The sequence below is a fragment of the Schistocerca nitens genome, chromosome 9 (assembly GCF_023898315.1).
Source record: "Schistocerca nitens isolate TAMUIC-IGC-003100 chromosome 9, iqSchNite1.1, whole genome shotgun sequence".
NCBI lineage: Eukaryota > Metazoa > Arthropoda > Insecta > Orthoptera > Acrididae > Schistocerca > Schistocerca nitens.
Genome location: NC_064622.1, coordinates 280,181,232 through 280,196,454, shown reverse-complemented (window position 1 = coordinate 280,196,454; position 15,223 = coordinate 280,181,232). Strand labels below are relative to the sequence as shown.

The 15,223-nt window shown below is 38.0% G+C and overlaps 2 protein-coding genes across 4 annotated transcripts in view; one reads left to right on the top strand and one right to left on the bottom strand.

Moving 5' to 3' along the window:
- Positions 1-15,223, top strand: part of LOC126203195 (dynein axonemal intermediate chain 7-like) — a 764,826-nt gene that overhangs the window by 287,100 nt on the left and 462,503 nt on the right. The gene's annotated exons all lie outside the window — the stretch shown is intronic.
- The window catches only part of LOC126203194 (toll-like receptor 13), a 224,740-nt gene that overhangs the window by 27,665 nt on the left and 181,852 nt on the right, over positions 1-15,223 (bottom strand). For all 3 annotated transcript variants that reach the window (XM_049937436.1, XM_049937437.1, XM_049937438.1), the window contains 2 exons: positions 13,411-14,602; positions 6,112-6,432 (listed from right to left, as the gene is read on the bottom strand). In XM_049937436.1, coding sequence (XP_049793393.1) covers positions 6,112-6,432; positions 13,411-14,602 — 1,513 coding nt within the window. The remainder of the gene's footprint in view (positions 1-6,111; positions 6,433-13,410; positions 14,603-15,223) is intronic.

The following is a 15,223-nucleotide window of genomic DNA, read 5'->3' as shown; positions in this document are numbered from 1 at the left end:
AAAAGTTCCAGATAAATGACACATTGCACACAAAAGAAACTTTTATGGTTAGCCTTATTATTATGCATAAGAATGTCAAAAATGAACTACATTAACTTCTTAATTGTTTATACTAAAACATCAGAAGGAAGTTGATGTATTAGGTCTGTCTGAGTGCTATGTAATTAGCAGAATAAGTATGTTAAATACAGAGGATTATAAATTAGTAGCCCATTTATGTGGGGAAAATACAGAGAAAGGAGTTATCATGCTTGTAAAAAAAAAATCAATTGCTCCAGTCCTGGACTTTAATGAATTGCACAGGTGGGAACTTTCCCTGCAATACATCCTATATTCCCATAACCCTCCTGGCCTCAACCTTCATTAATTTTTGATTTCACAAATCACATTACACAAAAGTTAACAATGGAAAATTCAGAATGGAATGTAACAGTATTATGAAGGGGATAGTAGCTACTCACCATACAACAGAGATGCTGAGTCGCAGGTAGGAACAACAAAATATTGTCAGAAAGTGAGCTTTTGGCCAACGAGGCCTTCACTGAAAATAAACAACATACAACATGCATTTGAGTGTGTGTGTGTGTGTTTTGTCTATTTTCAATGAAGCCTTGTTGGGTGAAAGCTCACTTTCTGACAGTCTTGTTGCTGTACCTACCTGAACCCAGCATCCCAACTATATGTTCAGCAGCAGCTATACTCTTCATAATATTACTATACAAAATTCTATGACAAAATATTACCCAACTGGTGTTTACTGTGACTTGTCAAAGCATTTGATTGTGCAGTTCACCATGTTGTCCTGGAGAAGCTCAGATATGATGATATCAGTGAACTTGATGGTAACTGGTTTTCATCCTGTGTTACTAAAAGGATGCAGTAAGAGACTCAAGGAGTGTACACAATGAAACAACATCTTAGAAATGGGAATAATCACTAAGGGTGTCAAGAATACTGAAAATCTCATGCAATGTGGATACATTGTAGCTTAAGTAGTTTTTTTAGACCAATATGAGGTAGTTTTCTGACTTTAAAGACCACAAGTGTCATACAACAATATTAACCATTCCTCCTGGAGCACCCTTTATACCAGCATATGTGACCTTCCATCACATATCCAAGAGGCAAAAACTGTTCTCCTTGCTCACAATTCAAATATTATAATCAAGGCCCAAATTCAGCAACTGAAAATGTAAATAACATTTTCTTGAAAATTGATATCTAATTCCAGAATGAAATTTTCACTCTGCAGTGGAGTGTGTACTGATATGAAACTTCCTGGCAGATTAAAATTGTGTGCAGACTGAGACTTGAACTGTGGACCTTTGCATGTGCTCTACCAACTGGGTTACCCAAGTATGACTGATGGAAGTAAATCTGTGAGAATGGATCATGAGTCATGCTTGGGTAACTCAGTCAGCAGAGAACTTGCTCACATAAGGCAAAGGTCTTGCGTTTGAGTCTCAGTCTGCACACAATTTTAATCTGCCAGGGAGTTTTAAAATCTGATTCTCTGCATATAGATCATTACTGAACCTAAATAAAAGGCGATACATGCATTTCAGAACTGCACAAAGCTTGACCACACTGTTTGAAATAATGCATGAGGGTAAATCTGAAAATGAAACAGAATAGTCTAACATATTTGGTGTTTACATTGATAAGAGTTTTAACTCGAAGCTACATGTTACAGACTTTCTTAAACATTCTGTAGCTTTGCTTCATGGATAGTATCAAATTTTGGAGATGAAACTGTAAAAAACTGACTTACTTTTCTTATTCCCATTCACTAGAGTAACCTTCGAGGAAAGAGTGATATTGCACAAAAGTCTGTAGTAAGGAAAATATGTAGAGTCCAGTCTACAACCCCTAATGAAAGATCTTTAACCAGTTTAGTATTCTGACAACACCACAGTACACTTACTCCCTGATGATGTTTGTTGTCAACAGTCAACCACAGTTTGAAAACAACAATGATATTCATAAATATAATACTATAAGGAGAAAATATTTAGATTTTTCATCTATCAAACTTAGTGCGGCACAAAAAGGACTGTAATATTCAGCTATTAAAATCTTTGACCACCTACCCATTTATAGAAAGAATTTAACTGATAATAAAATTAACTTCAAACAGAACAACTAGAAACTGGAGTCACACCTGCTTGACAGCTCTTTCTACTGTGTTTAAGATTTTCTAAATGTATAGAAGTATGTAAATGGTCAGCCTATTTTCTGCAAAGAAGATGTACTATAATTGTAAATTTGACTCATTTAATATCCTAACAAGAGGTCACAATTATGATCCATGGAACATGCAAATAAATGAGACAGGAGACGGGTAGCAGGGGTTGTGTGGCATGGACTGGGCGGTTTTTTAGGTTAGATGGCCTTGGGCAAGTACAGAAAGAGCAACAGCCTCAAAGGGTGCAGGGCAAGGTCAGGACATGCGGGGACCAAGCAGCAATTGGTATTGTAATTGTAAACTGTCAAAGCTGCAGTGGTAAAGTACCGGAACTTCAAGCGCTGATAGAAAGCACCGAAGCTGAAATCGTTATATGTACGGAAAGCTGGCTGAAGCCAGAGATAAATTCTAGTGAAATTTTTACAAAGGCACAGTGGTGGCATGTTTGTCACTGTTAGTAGTAGTTTATCCTGTAGTGAAGTAGAAGTGGATAGTTCCTGTGAATTATTATGAATGGAGGTTACAACCAACAACCGAGCTAGGTTAATAATTGGCTCCTTTTACCGACCTCCCGACTCAGCAGCATTAGTGGCAGAACAACTGAGAGAAAATCTGGAATACATTTCACATAAAATTTCTCAGCATGTTATAGTCTTAGGTAGAGCTTCCAATTTACCAGATATAGACTGGGACACTGATATGTTTAGGATGGGTGGTAGGGACAGAGCATCGAGTGACATTATACTGAGTGCACTATCCGAAAATTACCTTGAGCAATTAAACAGAGAACCGACTCATGGAGATAACATCTTGGACCTACTGATAACAAACAGACCTGAACTTTTCGACTCTGTAAGTGCAGAACAGGGAATCAGTGATCATAAGGCTGTTGCAGCATCCCTGAATATGGAAGTAAATAGGAATATAAAAAAGGGAGGAAGGTTTATCTGTTTAGCAAGAGTAATAGAAGGCAGATTTCAGACTACCTAACAGATCAAAACAAAAATTTCTGTTCTGACACTGACAATGTTGAGTGTTTATGGAAAAAGTTCAAGGCAATCGTAAAATTCATTTTAGACAGGTACGTGGCGAGTAAAACTGTGAGGGATGGGAAAAACCCACCGTGGTTCAACAACAAAGTTAGGAAACTACTGCGAAAGCAAAGAGAGCTTCACTGCAAGTTTAAATGCAGCCAAAACCTCTCAGACAAACAGAAGCTAAGCGATGTCAAATTTAGCGTAAGGAGGGCTATGCGTGAAGCGTCCAGTGAATTTGAAAGTAAAATTCTATGTACCGACTTGACAGGAAATCCTAGGAAGTTCTGGTCTTGCGTTAAATCAGTAAGTGGCTTGAAACAGCATATCCAGACACTCCGGGATGATGATGGCATTGAAACAGAGGATGACACGCATAAATCTGAAATACTAAACACCTTTTTCCAAAGCTGTTTCACAGAGGAAGACCGCACTGCAGTTCCTTCTCTAAATCCTTACACAAATGAAAAAAGGCTTACGTCAAAATAAGTGTCCAAGGAATAGAAAAGCAACTGGAATCACTAACAGAGGAAAGTCCACTGGACCTGATGGGATACCAATTCAATTCTACACAGAGTACGCGAAAGAACTTGCCCCCCTTCTAACAGCCGTGTACCGCAAGTCTCTTGGGGAACGGAAGGTTCCAAATGATTGGAAAAGAGCACAGGTAGTCCCAGTCTTCAAGAAGGGTCGTCGAGCAGATGCGCAAAACTATAGACCTATATCTCTGACGTCGATCTGTTATAGAATTTTACAACATGTTTTTTGCTCGCGTATCATGTCGTTTCTGGAAACCCGGAATCTACTCTGTAGGAATCAACATGGATTCCAGAAACAGCAATCATGTGAGACTCAACTCGCTTTATTTGTTCATGAGACCCAGAAAATATTAGATACAGGCTCCCAGGTAGATGCCATTTTCCTTGACTTCCGGAAGGCATCCAATACAGTTCTGCACTGTCGTCTGATAACCAAAGTAAGAGCCTACGGAATATCAGACCAGCTGTGTGGCTGGATTGAAGAGTTTTTAGTAAACAGAACACAGCATGTTGTTCTCAATGGAGAGATGTCTACAGACATTAAAGTAACCTCTGGCATGCCACAGGGGAGTGTTATGGGATTATTGCTTTTCATAATATATATAAATGACCTAGTAGATAGTGTCGGAAGTTCCATGCGGCTTTTCGTGGATGATGCTGTAGTATACAGAGAAGTTGCAGCATTAGAAAATTGCAGCAAAATGCAGGAAGATCTGCAGCAGATAGGCACTTGGTGCAGGGAGTGGCAACTGACCCTTAACATAGACAAATGTAATGTATTGTAAATACATAGAAAGAAGGATTCTTTATTGTATGATTATATGATAGCGGAACAAACACTGGTAGCAGTTACTTCTGTAAAATATCTGGGAGTAGGCGTGCGGAACGATTTGAAGTGGAATGATCATATAAAATTAATTGTTGGTAAGGTGGGTACCAGGTTGAGATTCATGGGGAGAGTCCTTAGAAAACGTAGTCCATCAACAAAGGAGGTGGCCTACAAAACACTCGTTCAACCTATACTTGAGTATTGCTCATCAGTGTGGGATCCGAACCAGGTTGGGTTGACGGAGGAGATAGAGAAGATCCAAAGAAGAGCGGTGCATTTTGTCACTGGGTTATTTGGTAAGCGTGATAGTGTTACAGAGATGTTTAGCAAACTCAAGTGGCAGACTCTGCAAGAGAGGCACTCTGCATCGTGGTGTAGCTTGCTGTCCAGGTTTCGAGAGGGTGCATTTCTGGATGAGGTATCGAGTATACTGCTTCCCCCTACTTATACCTCCCAAGGAGATCACGAATGTAAAATTAGAGAGATTGAAGCATGCATGGAGGCTTTCCAGCAGTCGTTCTCCCCACACACCTTGCGCGACTGGAACAGGAAAGGGAGGTAATGGCAGTGGCATGTAAAGTGCCCTCTGCCACACATCGTTTGGTAGCTTGCGGAGTGTAAATGTAGATGTAGATGTAGATGTAGATGAGAAGGAAAGACCCATCCCATCCATCATCCAGTAAATCTGCATCACCTGGCATTCTAGGCCACTTTTCCATAATTCTTCTCATTTTGTAAACCTTACCAGTCCTTTTCCTTCACTGCCCTTCTTTCTGCCAGAAGCTCCGGCATTTTCAAATGTTTTAAATATTTCCTCCTGCCGGAAGTTGGTGAGTAGAGTTTTTACCTGTCGATATTGCGTTTCAGACATTGATTACTTTCACTGATCCGTTATAAGGTGACATATTCATTGATCATTTTTTGCATTATGAATGCTGTTTATTTGTAATTTGTGCAAAATAATTCAAGTCTGATTTTGGGTTATTCAGTTGTATTCAGTAATGGGAAAAAGGGAATCTCCTCTTCAAAAGAAAAATGTTCATGTTTCAGTCTCTCAGTAAGAGAACAACGAGTTTCCCAAAGAACTGAGTGACATCTGTGCATTAATAAAATCTGTGCATTAAAAAATTTGCATAGCAATAGGAAATATGAATTAAGTGGTGGTGGTGGTTAGTGTTTAACGTCCCGTCGACAACGAGGTCATTAGAGACGGAGCGCAAGCTCGGGTTAGGGAAGGATTGGGAAGGAAATCGGCCGTGCCCTTTCAAAGGAACCATCCCGGCATTTGCCTGAAACGATTTAGGGAAATCACGGAAAACCTAAATCAGGATGGCCGGAGACGGGGTTGAACCGTCGTCCTCCCGAATGCGAGTCCAGTGTGCTAACCACTGCGCCACCTCGCTCGGTATATGAATTAAGTTAAGTTGTATTAGCATTACTGTAAAACATCATTATGACCTATATATCCAACACTAAGAACTTATCATATATACATATCTTAAGGGAAAAAAAATTATGGCTTACCTGGAAATCTCTTTCATGCAGACACACTTTGAGATCTGAGTTTTCCTCAAAATTTGGCACCAGCTCTTCAAGTACCCATTGTCTATTGGGATCACTGTATGATATAAATACGTCATAAGAGAACACTGATCCAGCACCGACTTCTCCATTATTGGGACAATTTTTTTCATCATCCAGCAGACGGAGCAATGTGATACTGCGTACTGCTCGACCAAACTGATATATGTATTTCCATTTCCAGTAGCATACTCCCAACATCAGTACTATGACACAGCTTAGTACAATGACAACAATCTTCCACGTTGCCATTATTTGCTCTTCCTAGAATATAATTGTCAAAAAGTCACAAATATTACAGCAGATAAGATATTTACTAGTATTATTTTTTCATTATTTATAGGCTGTGGGCTGATCAGAGTCAGCTGCTATTTTGTTGATATGAACTTCAAGATGGTTTGTGATGCTTACAATCTACTATTGGAAATCTGACATGATTTTTCCCACTATTTATTAAATGTTCATAAATGTACTGTAAATTATGAATATTACAGACTGTAAGAGAACACAAGCTTTATAAATGTGGTGCTACAGAAAAAAACATGCAGATTAGATGGTCAAGTAATTAATTAAGAGGTACTGGATTGGATTGGGGAGAAAAATAATTTTACACACACCTTGATGGAAAGAAGAGACAAGTTTATTGGACACGTCCTGAATCATCAAGAAATAGTTAATTCATTTGGTAGTGGAGGAAAGAGAGGAGAGTAAAAATTGCAGTGGGATACCAAGGATTGAATACAGTAATTAAATTCAAACATATGTTGGGTACATTAGCCATAGAGTGGAAAAGACTTTCACAAGGTGGATGAGCTCAGAAAGCTATAGCAAGCCAGTCTCCATAGTAATGACTGCAACAAGAATGATCATGACCACAATGATAACAATACTGAAAATGCATGCAAAAAAAAAAAAAAAAAAAAAAAAAAAAAAAAAAAAAAAAAAAAGGACATCATCGATTTAAAAAAGTAATGAACTCATTGCAGAAATATGAATACTAAAATGTTGGCAGCATTTTGAAACAATGAATGAACTAATAATCAAGGAATAATCTCTTATATAATCATTATCTTCCATAGCAAGGTTTCATATAACATAACAAGTTGTGGAAGATAATTATCAACTTTGACTGTAGGGTTCAGTTAATGTCATATGTTTTTACATGAATACACAGCAGTGAGAGCTGTTAAATTTTAACTGAAGAACACTAACTCTCTTACCACATACATATAAACTTACAGTTCTGAATTTCTTTTTTTATAAGGAAAAAGCAGAGACATAGGACATAATATATAATTGAATGAAAATGTTGTCGCATCCTAAATCAGTTTTTTGATGGCCGTTTCCAAAGATATATGCATTCGCAGCTTTCACAGGTGGTTACAATGACTATTACATTATGCCACTATACCATGATGCCAATGAATATATATTCATGGAGTCCTGAAAATCTGTTGTGCCACATTACTGAATAAATGTATTGTAATTAATTCCAAAAATGGGTGCTCATCCCCACTGAGAAACCAATTAAAATTGGTTTTCATAAGAGAATTCTCATTAAAATATGAGCTATTGTAAATATCTACTCCAAAATTTGAGGATCTGAGCAGTTTGTTAATCATCACAGGACACTGTCAGCCTCATACAAAATGGTACACTTCAAAACTAAATGTTAATGTCACATCACCAAAATATAAAACAAGTTATAATGAATATACAAGGTCTGTTGTTTACAGGCTAACAAGCTACTAAACCACCAATATGGAACAAACTATGTGAAAGAAAATACAGCGATTGCAGAACTGTCAGTGATATCAATCAAATATGTTTTGATCTTCTACATGACTAGTGCAATGGTAACACATTTTACTAACAAGCAAACCTTTGGATGTAATGCATACAGTGGGCAGCAGACGTCTATACTACAGGAAGTGGACAAAAATGTGGAAACACCAAACACACAACATATTAACATCCACAATATGGTGTAGGAAAACTACTGGCATTCTGAAAGGTTCCCGATCATCTCAGAATTGATAAATACAGGCTCTTTATGATTTTCAAGGGAATCTTGTATCATTATTCCTGAAAAATTTGGCAGGTTGAGGTAACAATGATGGAGGTGGATAGCAATCACACACCATTCCTTCCAAAGTAGATGACAGAGGCTCAATAATCTTGAGATCTGGTGACTGTTGTAGCCAGGGGAGGTTCGACAATTCATCATCATATTCACAAAACTAATTCTGGATGAAGTCAGCTGTGTGAAGAGCAGCCCTGGCATTTTGGAACACAACGTCAACACTGGGGAACAAATATTGAACCATGTGCTTGATCTGATCAGTGAAAATGATCACATAATCCTTGGCAAGAAGTTCATCCTGCTGAGTAGCCATCGGGCACATGGAATACCATTATATGGCTGACCAAATCGTCACCAAACATCTACCATTTTTCACTATGGCGGCAAGCAGTCTGCATTGTAGGCCCTGGAGGGCATATGCCAGATCAAGGGAAACAGTATGGAATGAGAATCTTCTAACTGAATACCATTCTTATATTGGCACATAGTCCAGATTTTATGGCTTTGGCTCCACAATTTCTTGTTGCAGAATTTGCATCACTGGTATGTGGATTTGGAATTCCAGTTCAACCAGTAATTTCCAGCTCCCTTGTGTTGCTTTGATGCTGACATGGTTCATAACTGCAACATTCAGTTCTGCAGTGGCTTGCAACTGTTTTCATAACAATCATCTTCAGCAGCTATCTGTCATCATTCAACACACACTTGTGTCCATGTTGTGGCTTAGTGAATGATGTTTTTTCACTTCCCCAGTGTGCGATATTAATCTTTGATGTGGGGCCTCTTGAAACAAAAACCACTTTGGCCACCTTGGTTATGGAAGCACCCACTTTATGAGGACCAATGATGTGCCCACATTCAAATTCATTTAGCTGTGATGTAAAGCACTCACTACAAAGAACACTGTTCTGACCATGAGTGGCACTTGCAAGATATTGATGGCATTGTACAGGTGACTTTCATGATAAAATACAACAGCACCACCTGCAGGCTTGGCTAGCATCTGCATTTATGTTCAAGGATGCATTTCTCAATGTTTTTCCATATTCTTGTCAAGCCATGTCTCTGAGAAAGATGAGAGAGTAGTATATATTTGAAGAGAGAGAGAGAGAGAAAGGAAAAAAAAAGAAAAAAGAAAAAAATTTAAAAAAAAATAAAATAAAAAAGCAGGAAAAATTGTACTTGTGAAAGAGAACACTTTATAGCCATTAAGTTCTGTAAAACTCATGCAGAAATATATATTACCTAAAAGAAATATTGGGATGGTAGACAACAAGGTTAATGAATTACTACAAAAATATATAATGAGATTCATTGTTGACAACCCAAAACAATGACTGATGATTGGGTATTTTGCATGGCTAGATTTGTGTGATAGAAAATTATGTGGTATATAGGTGATAGGAAAGAGCAGTAGTTGAGAAGGGAGTGGAACAGGGTTGTAGTCTATCCTTAATGTGTCCAGTCTGTATACTGAAGAACCATAAAGGAAACCAAGGCAAAATTTGGAAGGGGGACTGGAAGTTGTGGGTGACAAGGTTGGTGAAGGGATGAGAAGAAAAAAATAAAAATTTTAATATTTGCTGATGATTTCATAATTCTGTCAGAGGCAGCAATGGAATAGTGTCTCAAAAATAATTTATAAGTTGAATATGAACAAGTATAAAGCAAGGCTCACGGAATGCAGTTTAATTAAATCATGCAGTACCAGGAGAATTAAATTAAGAAATGAAACACTAGAGAAGAGAATAGAAGCTTATGAAATGTGATGCTGCAGAAGAATGCTGAAGATATGATGGTTAGATAGGGTAACTAATGATGAGGCTGTGAATCAAATAATGACAAAAATAAATGTATGGCACCACTTAACTAAAAGAAAGGATTTGTAAAAGGACACACCCTGAGCATCAAAAAATTATTAATTTGGTAGTAGAGGGATGTGTGGAGGGCTACAAAATCTAGAGGTAGAATAAGCCTTTATTGCAGTAAGCAGGTTCATATTGGTATAGGTTGCAATAATTATGCAGAGATGAAGAGGCTTGCATAGGATAGACTAGCATGAGAGCTGCATAAATCCAGTCCTTGAGCTGTAGACTACAGTGAACAGACAATACGAAAACATTTAATGAAGTCTGAAAAAGTTTTGATTGTAACATATGTGCATATAAATGTGTTATCTTTGTACATTTTCATTAAAATATGTAATTGTAATACTTTTGGATTAGAGGAGAGCACTCATTGAAAAGCAGAAGTGTAGAGTTATTGAGAGATGCAAACAAAAGAAAGAAAACTTGCCAGCATTCAGAGTCACACTTTGACAGTCTAGAGTAAAATACGCACAGAAAACACATACACATGCATATATACACTTATGCCTGGTCTAACAGTGCCAAGGTTTTGTTTCCGAAGGTAGACTGGTCGAGGTGGGGCTAGTGTTGGGTGGGATGGGTAGAGGCAGAGGGAGGCAGGGATAGGGACTGGGGGTGTAATTAGCAGTTTGGAGGGAGCAACTCGTTTACTGGCTAAGAATGCAGAGGGAGGGTGGTAGGTATATGGACTAGGGATGTAGTGTGCTGGTGGGGAGTATCACACACTGAAACCAATGTGGGGACATGAATCAGGAGGGGATGACAAGCAAAATTTTTGGATGAAGCTGCAAGGGCAGTGGATTAACTGAGACTGAAGCCAGACAATTACGGAAGTGGAGGTAGTGTTGTAAGGATAACTCCCACCTGCATGGTTCATTGAAGCTGGTAATGGGAGGGAAGAATCCAGACAGGCAGGCTGAAATTGAGCATGTTAAGCTCACCGCATTTGTGCAACCATGTGGTCAACTTTGTTCTTTGCAGCAGTTTGGTAGTGACCATTCATCCTGGTAGACAGCTGGTTGGTAGTCATACAGATATAAAAAGATTGGCAGCAGAGTTGGTATACAAAATAACTGCTTTCACAATGGATCTGGCTTTTGAGGGTATAGGATAAGCCTGTGAAAGGACTGGAGAAGAGGGTGCTGGGTGGATGGATGGAGCAGGTCTTCCACCTTCGTCTGCCCACAGGGATACTGGGAGATGAGGAGGTGCTCCTTTGTAGCTGGTTTTTTGGGGTTGTGAGAGAATTGAGAGTGAATGAGGATATGGTACAGAAAATCTGTTGGTGGACTAGGATTGGGGGGGGGGGGTATTGCCTGTCTGTGAAAGTTTGTTTTTGTGACCTTCATCATACTGGGCAAAAAAGTTCTAATCACTGCAGATTTGCTGTCCACAGTTGGTCAGGCTGCATGACAGGGATGTTTTACTGTGGAAAGAATGGCAACTGGCAAAATGCAACTGCTTTTGATTGGTGGTGGGTTTAAGGTGGACAGAGGTATGGATACAGCCATCAGAGAGGTGGAAGTCAATGTCCAGGAAAGTGGTGTGTTGGATAGGGGAGGACCGAGTGAAGAGAATGGGAGAGAATGTGTTGCGGCTGTGAAGAAATATGGGTAGGGTGTCTTGGTGCTGAGTCCAGATTATGCAGATATTATCAATGAATCTGAACCAGACTGGGTGTTGGGATTTTGGAAGGCTAGGAAGGTGTCCTCTAGACAGCTCATGAATACGTTGGTACCTTCTCTTCAAAGGAAAAGTATTTGTGGGTCAGGATATTGTTTGTAAGGTTTATGAGGAAGGAGGCAGTGCATTTGGAGTCTGAAGGAAGTTAGGAGAGGATATGTTTGATAATGGCAAGACCATGGGCATGAGGATTGTTGGTGTATAGAGGGGTGGTATCAACAGTAGTGTGTAGGGATCCAGGAGGTAAATGGGTAAGGATGGTGGAAACTTGATGAAGGAGGTGGTCAGTATATTTGATGTCTGAGGCTAGATTTTAGGCAGTTATTTGTAGGTGTTGGGTCAACGAGAGTGGAAATTCTTTCAGTGGGAGCACAGCAGGCAGCTACATTGCAAGAGTATAGCCCAACTTTTGTTCCTATATATATTCAAATTTTGTAGATTTTGTCACAAAATTAATTAAAATTGGTTAGGAACTAAGCAAAATATGACCCTAGAAAGAAACTAAAACTGTCCTTGAAAATTCAGTTTATTTATTTTCTTAAGCATCATTGAACACCCTGTGTACCCTTCAACTAGAAGGCTTCTGTGAAATTGGGAAAGTGGAAAGAGGTACTGCAGAAGTGTGAAGCGTGAGAATGGATTGTGGGCTGTGCCTGCGTACCTCTGTTAGTAAGAGCATTGCTCGCAAAATGCTAGGGCCTGAGTTGGAGTCCTGGTCTCGCACACAGCTTTTACCCTTCAGGAAGTCTTAAATTAATTCTGATTGTTGTAATTAAATTTGCAACCAAAAATTTACATCTAATATAGGCTGAAGTGAAAGGCAAAGCTTATGATCAGGATGTGTTGTCTGCAGGCACATTTAACTATCACATTTATTTTTCCCTTTGATTTGCATGATGGTTTTGAATTTGTAGCAATAATCATTTATTGTGTTGGTGCACACTCAGCTCATATCAACTTATGTGAAAGTCTTCTGCTTTGTATGTCCTCTTTCAGCTCTTCCCTTTCCCCTATTTCACCCCTTATCCATTAGCTTCACATCTCTTACTGTTTCCTCACTGCCCAACATTACTTATTTTCACCTTTCCTTTTACCTTTATACCTTTTCTCTCTTCCCACTCCATCCCTATTTTTATTACCATATTCAATTTCTCACATTGTGTTTCATTACCTTTGTTTGGTTGCTAAAGTTTTTTTTGTGATTACGCAGACAACAATTAAGGTGAAATGTTTTTCATTATCAGCAAAAAATGTTTATGAATAAATACACTAGAAATAAGTGTAACTATTCAAGATCATTAAAGGGGCCTCTGCAATCTTCAGGTAATGTGGCAGAAGTGAAACTGGGCATACCTTGTTTTGTGTGTACTTGGATCCATCTGACATTACATTTGCATTGGATCCATCTGACATTACATTTATGAGCAGTAAGTCGATATTCCCCACCCTTCCTCCGTACCAACAAACACACACACACACACACACACACACACAGACAGTTTTTAGGAAATGTTACATAAATGGCAAGAAGTCAATACTTTTGTCCACTAAGATATATCATTCTTATTATTTTACTTGAAAGAACTTTAGAAGAATTTTCATCCTTACCGGTGATGAGTAACCTATCCTGTTAGGAAAACATTGCCAGTTTTCAAACTGAAAATTCTGAATATTTGTCCTGCCAGAACTGTCTAAACATTGATATGTTCCTTCACGCCACCCTTTAATTTCCAGCGTAATCTCTTCAGCTTTATAACTGCCATTGACATTATCAATCATTTGTTGTAAATCTTTGTTATATTTGCTTTCCTTTCTACAGTTTTCGAGACATGAATAATTTTTTTGATGCTGTATACCATTAGTCATTGCACAAAACTTCTCACAGGTTTTCTTTCGTTCGCTAAGTAATTGAGCAAACTTATTGAAATCACTTAAGCTACAGTAACAGAGATATGGATTGTTTGATGCATCCAGTGTGTTCAATGTTAAGAAACCCTTCATCATTCCTCTACTGATGCCAGTAATTTGATTTGAGGCAATAAATACATTTTTCAACTTTACAGTACTGGGTAAAACATCATTATCCCATGAAACTAAGTTGTTTCCATTTAGATTAAGTGTTTCCAAGTTATTTAAGTCTCCTATAAACTTTAGTGCATGTATGGAAGCGAACTTATTTCTTTCAAGAGAAAGAAATTTTAATTGTTTCAGGTTTCTTACAAACCCAGCAATTGATTCTTCCTTCAAATTATGATACTCACAGTCAGACATTCCTAATTTGGTTAGGTTCAAGCTTTCATTGAATATTTCATAAAAGTGATCACATAATATTTGGTTACCAGACAGATCTAAAACTTCCAGATTTGTCAAACATTTTGAAACTGTTGGGTCATAGGTTACTACACCTGATTCTTTAAGTTGTAATTCTTTTAAATTTGGTAAATTACAAAATGTATATTCTGTCACTGGAAGTCTAGTATGAGTAGCATCAAGAACTTCAAGTTCATTAAGGCCTCTAAAATCTATTTCCAAATCCTCTTCTGATGCAATATAGCCCATATTCAAGTACTTAAGCTTCTTCAAATTTTGAAATATCCCCTGTTCAAACTTGCTGTATGCGTTTTGGTGTATGGACAGTTTTCTCAGATTTTCTAAATTATGAAAGGTATTTTCTGGAAACACAGTAATATCACAGTTTGCAAGACTAAGTTCTCTGAGTTTGGGCATATATGGAAAAACATCCTGCAGCATCCTCTCATTTTGCCTTTCTGGTGGAGCATGTTGGGTTGGATCACATTTCCTGAAAGATAACGAGATGGAAGTCAGAAACCTGTATTTCTTCAAACAAATAAAATTTGTACAATGCAATTGTAATTTCTTGAAGTATCAGAAATTTGTCACAAACAATAATTTATGAGTCTTATTATTGCAAATAAATCTGTAGTAATGGCTATTACACATCATCATTCTGAAAAAGAATCTTACAATGCTTATCTTCTGTATTAAGTTGAAACTATCATAATTTTTAGAATCTTGATGAAATAATGAACCACTTCATTTCCAAAGAACAGTTTGAATATAATTAGTTATTTATAAAAATTTAATAAAACAGTCATTTCAATCAATAGAGAACGTCCATTCAGACAGTTAAGCCATGAAAGGGAAAAGGTAGCCTACAACAGATTAATGCAGTATTATCTTGGATAGAGTTACTTCTGTCTCAGCAACAGCAGTTTCCCTTAATTGCACAATACTGGTGAACATCTAAACCCACTAGACAAAATCACAAAGTTCATCATGGACATTGCTGAAAAATCCATTAATTTCTTAGACCTTAACATAGATATCACTACAAATACCCACAGTTTCAAAATTTACAGAAAACCCACAACAGCAGACATTGAAACACCCTCATGTTCAC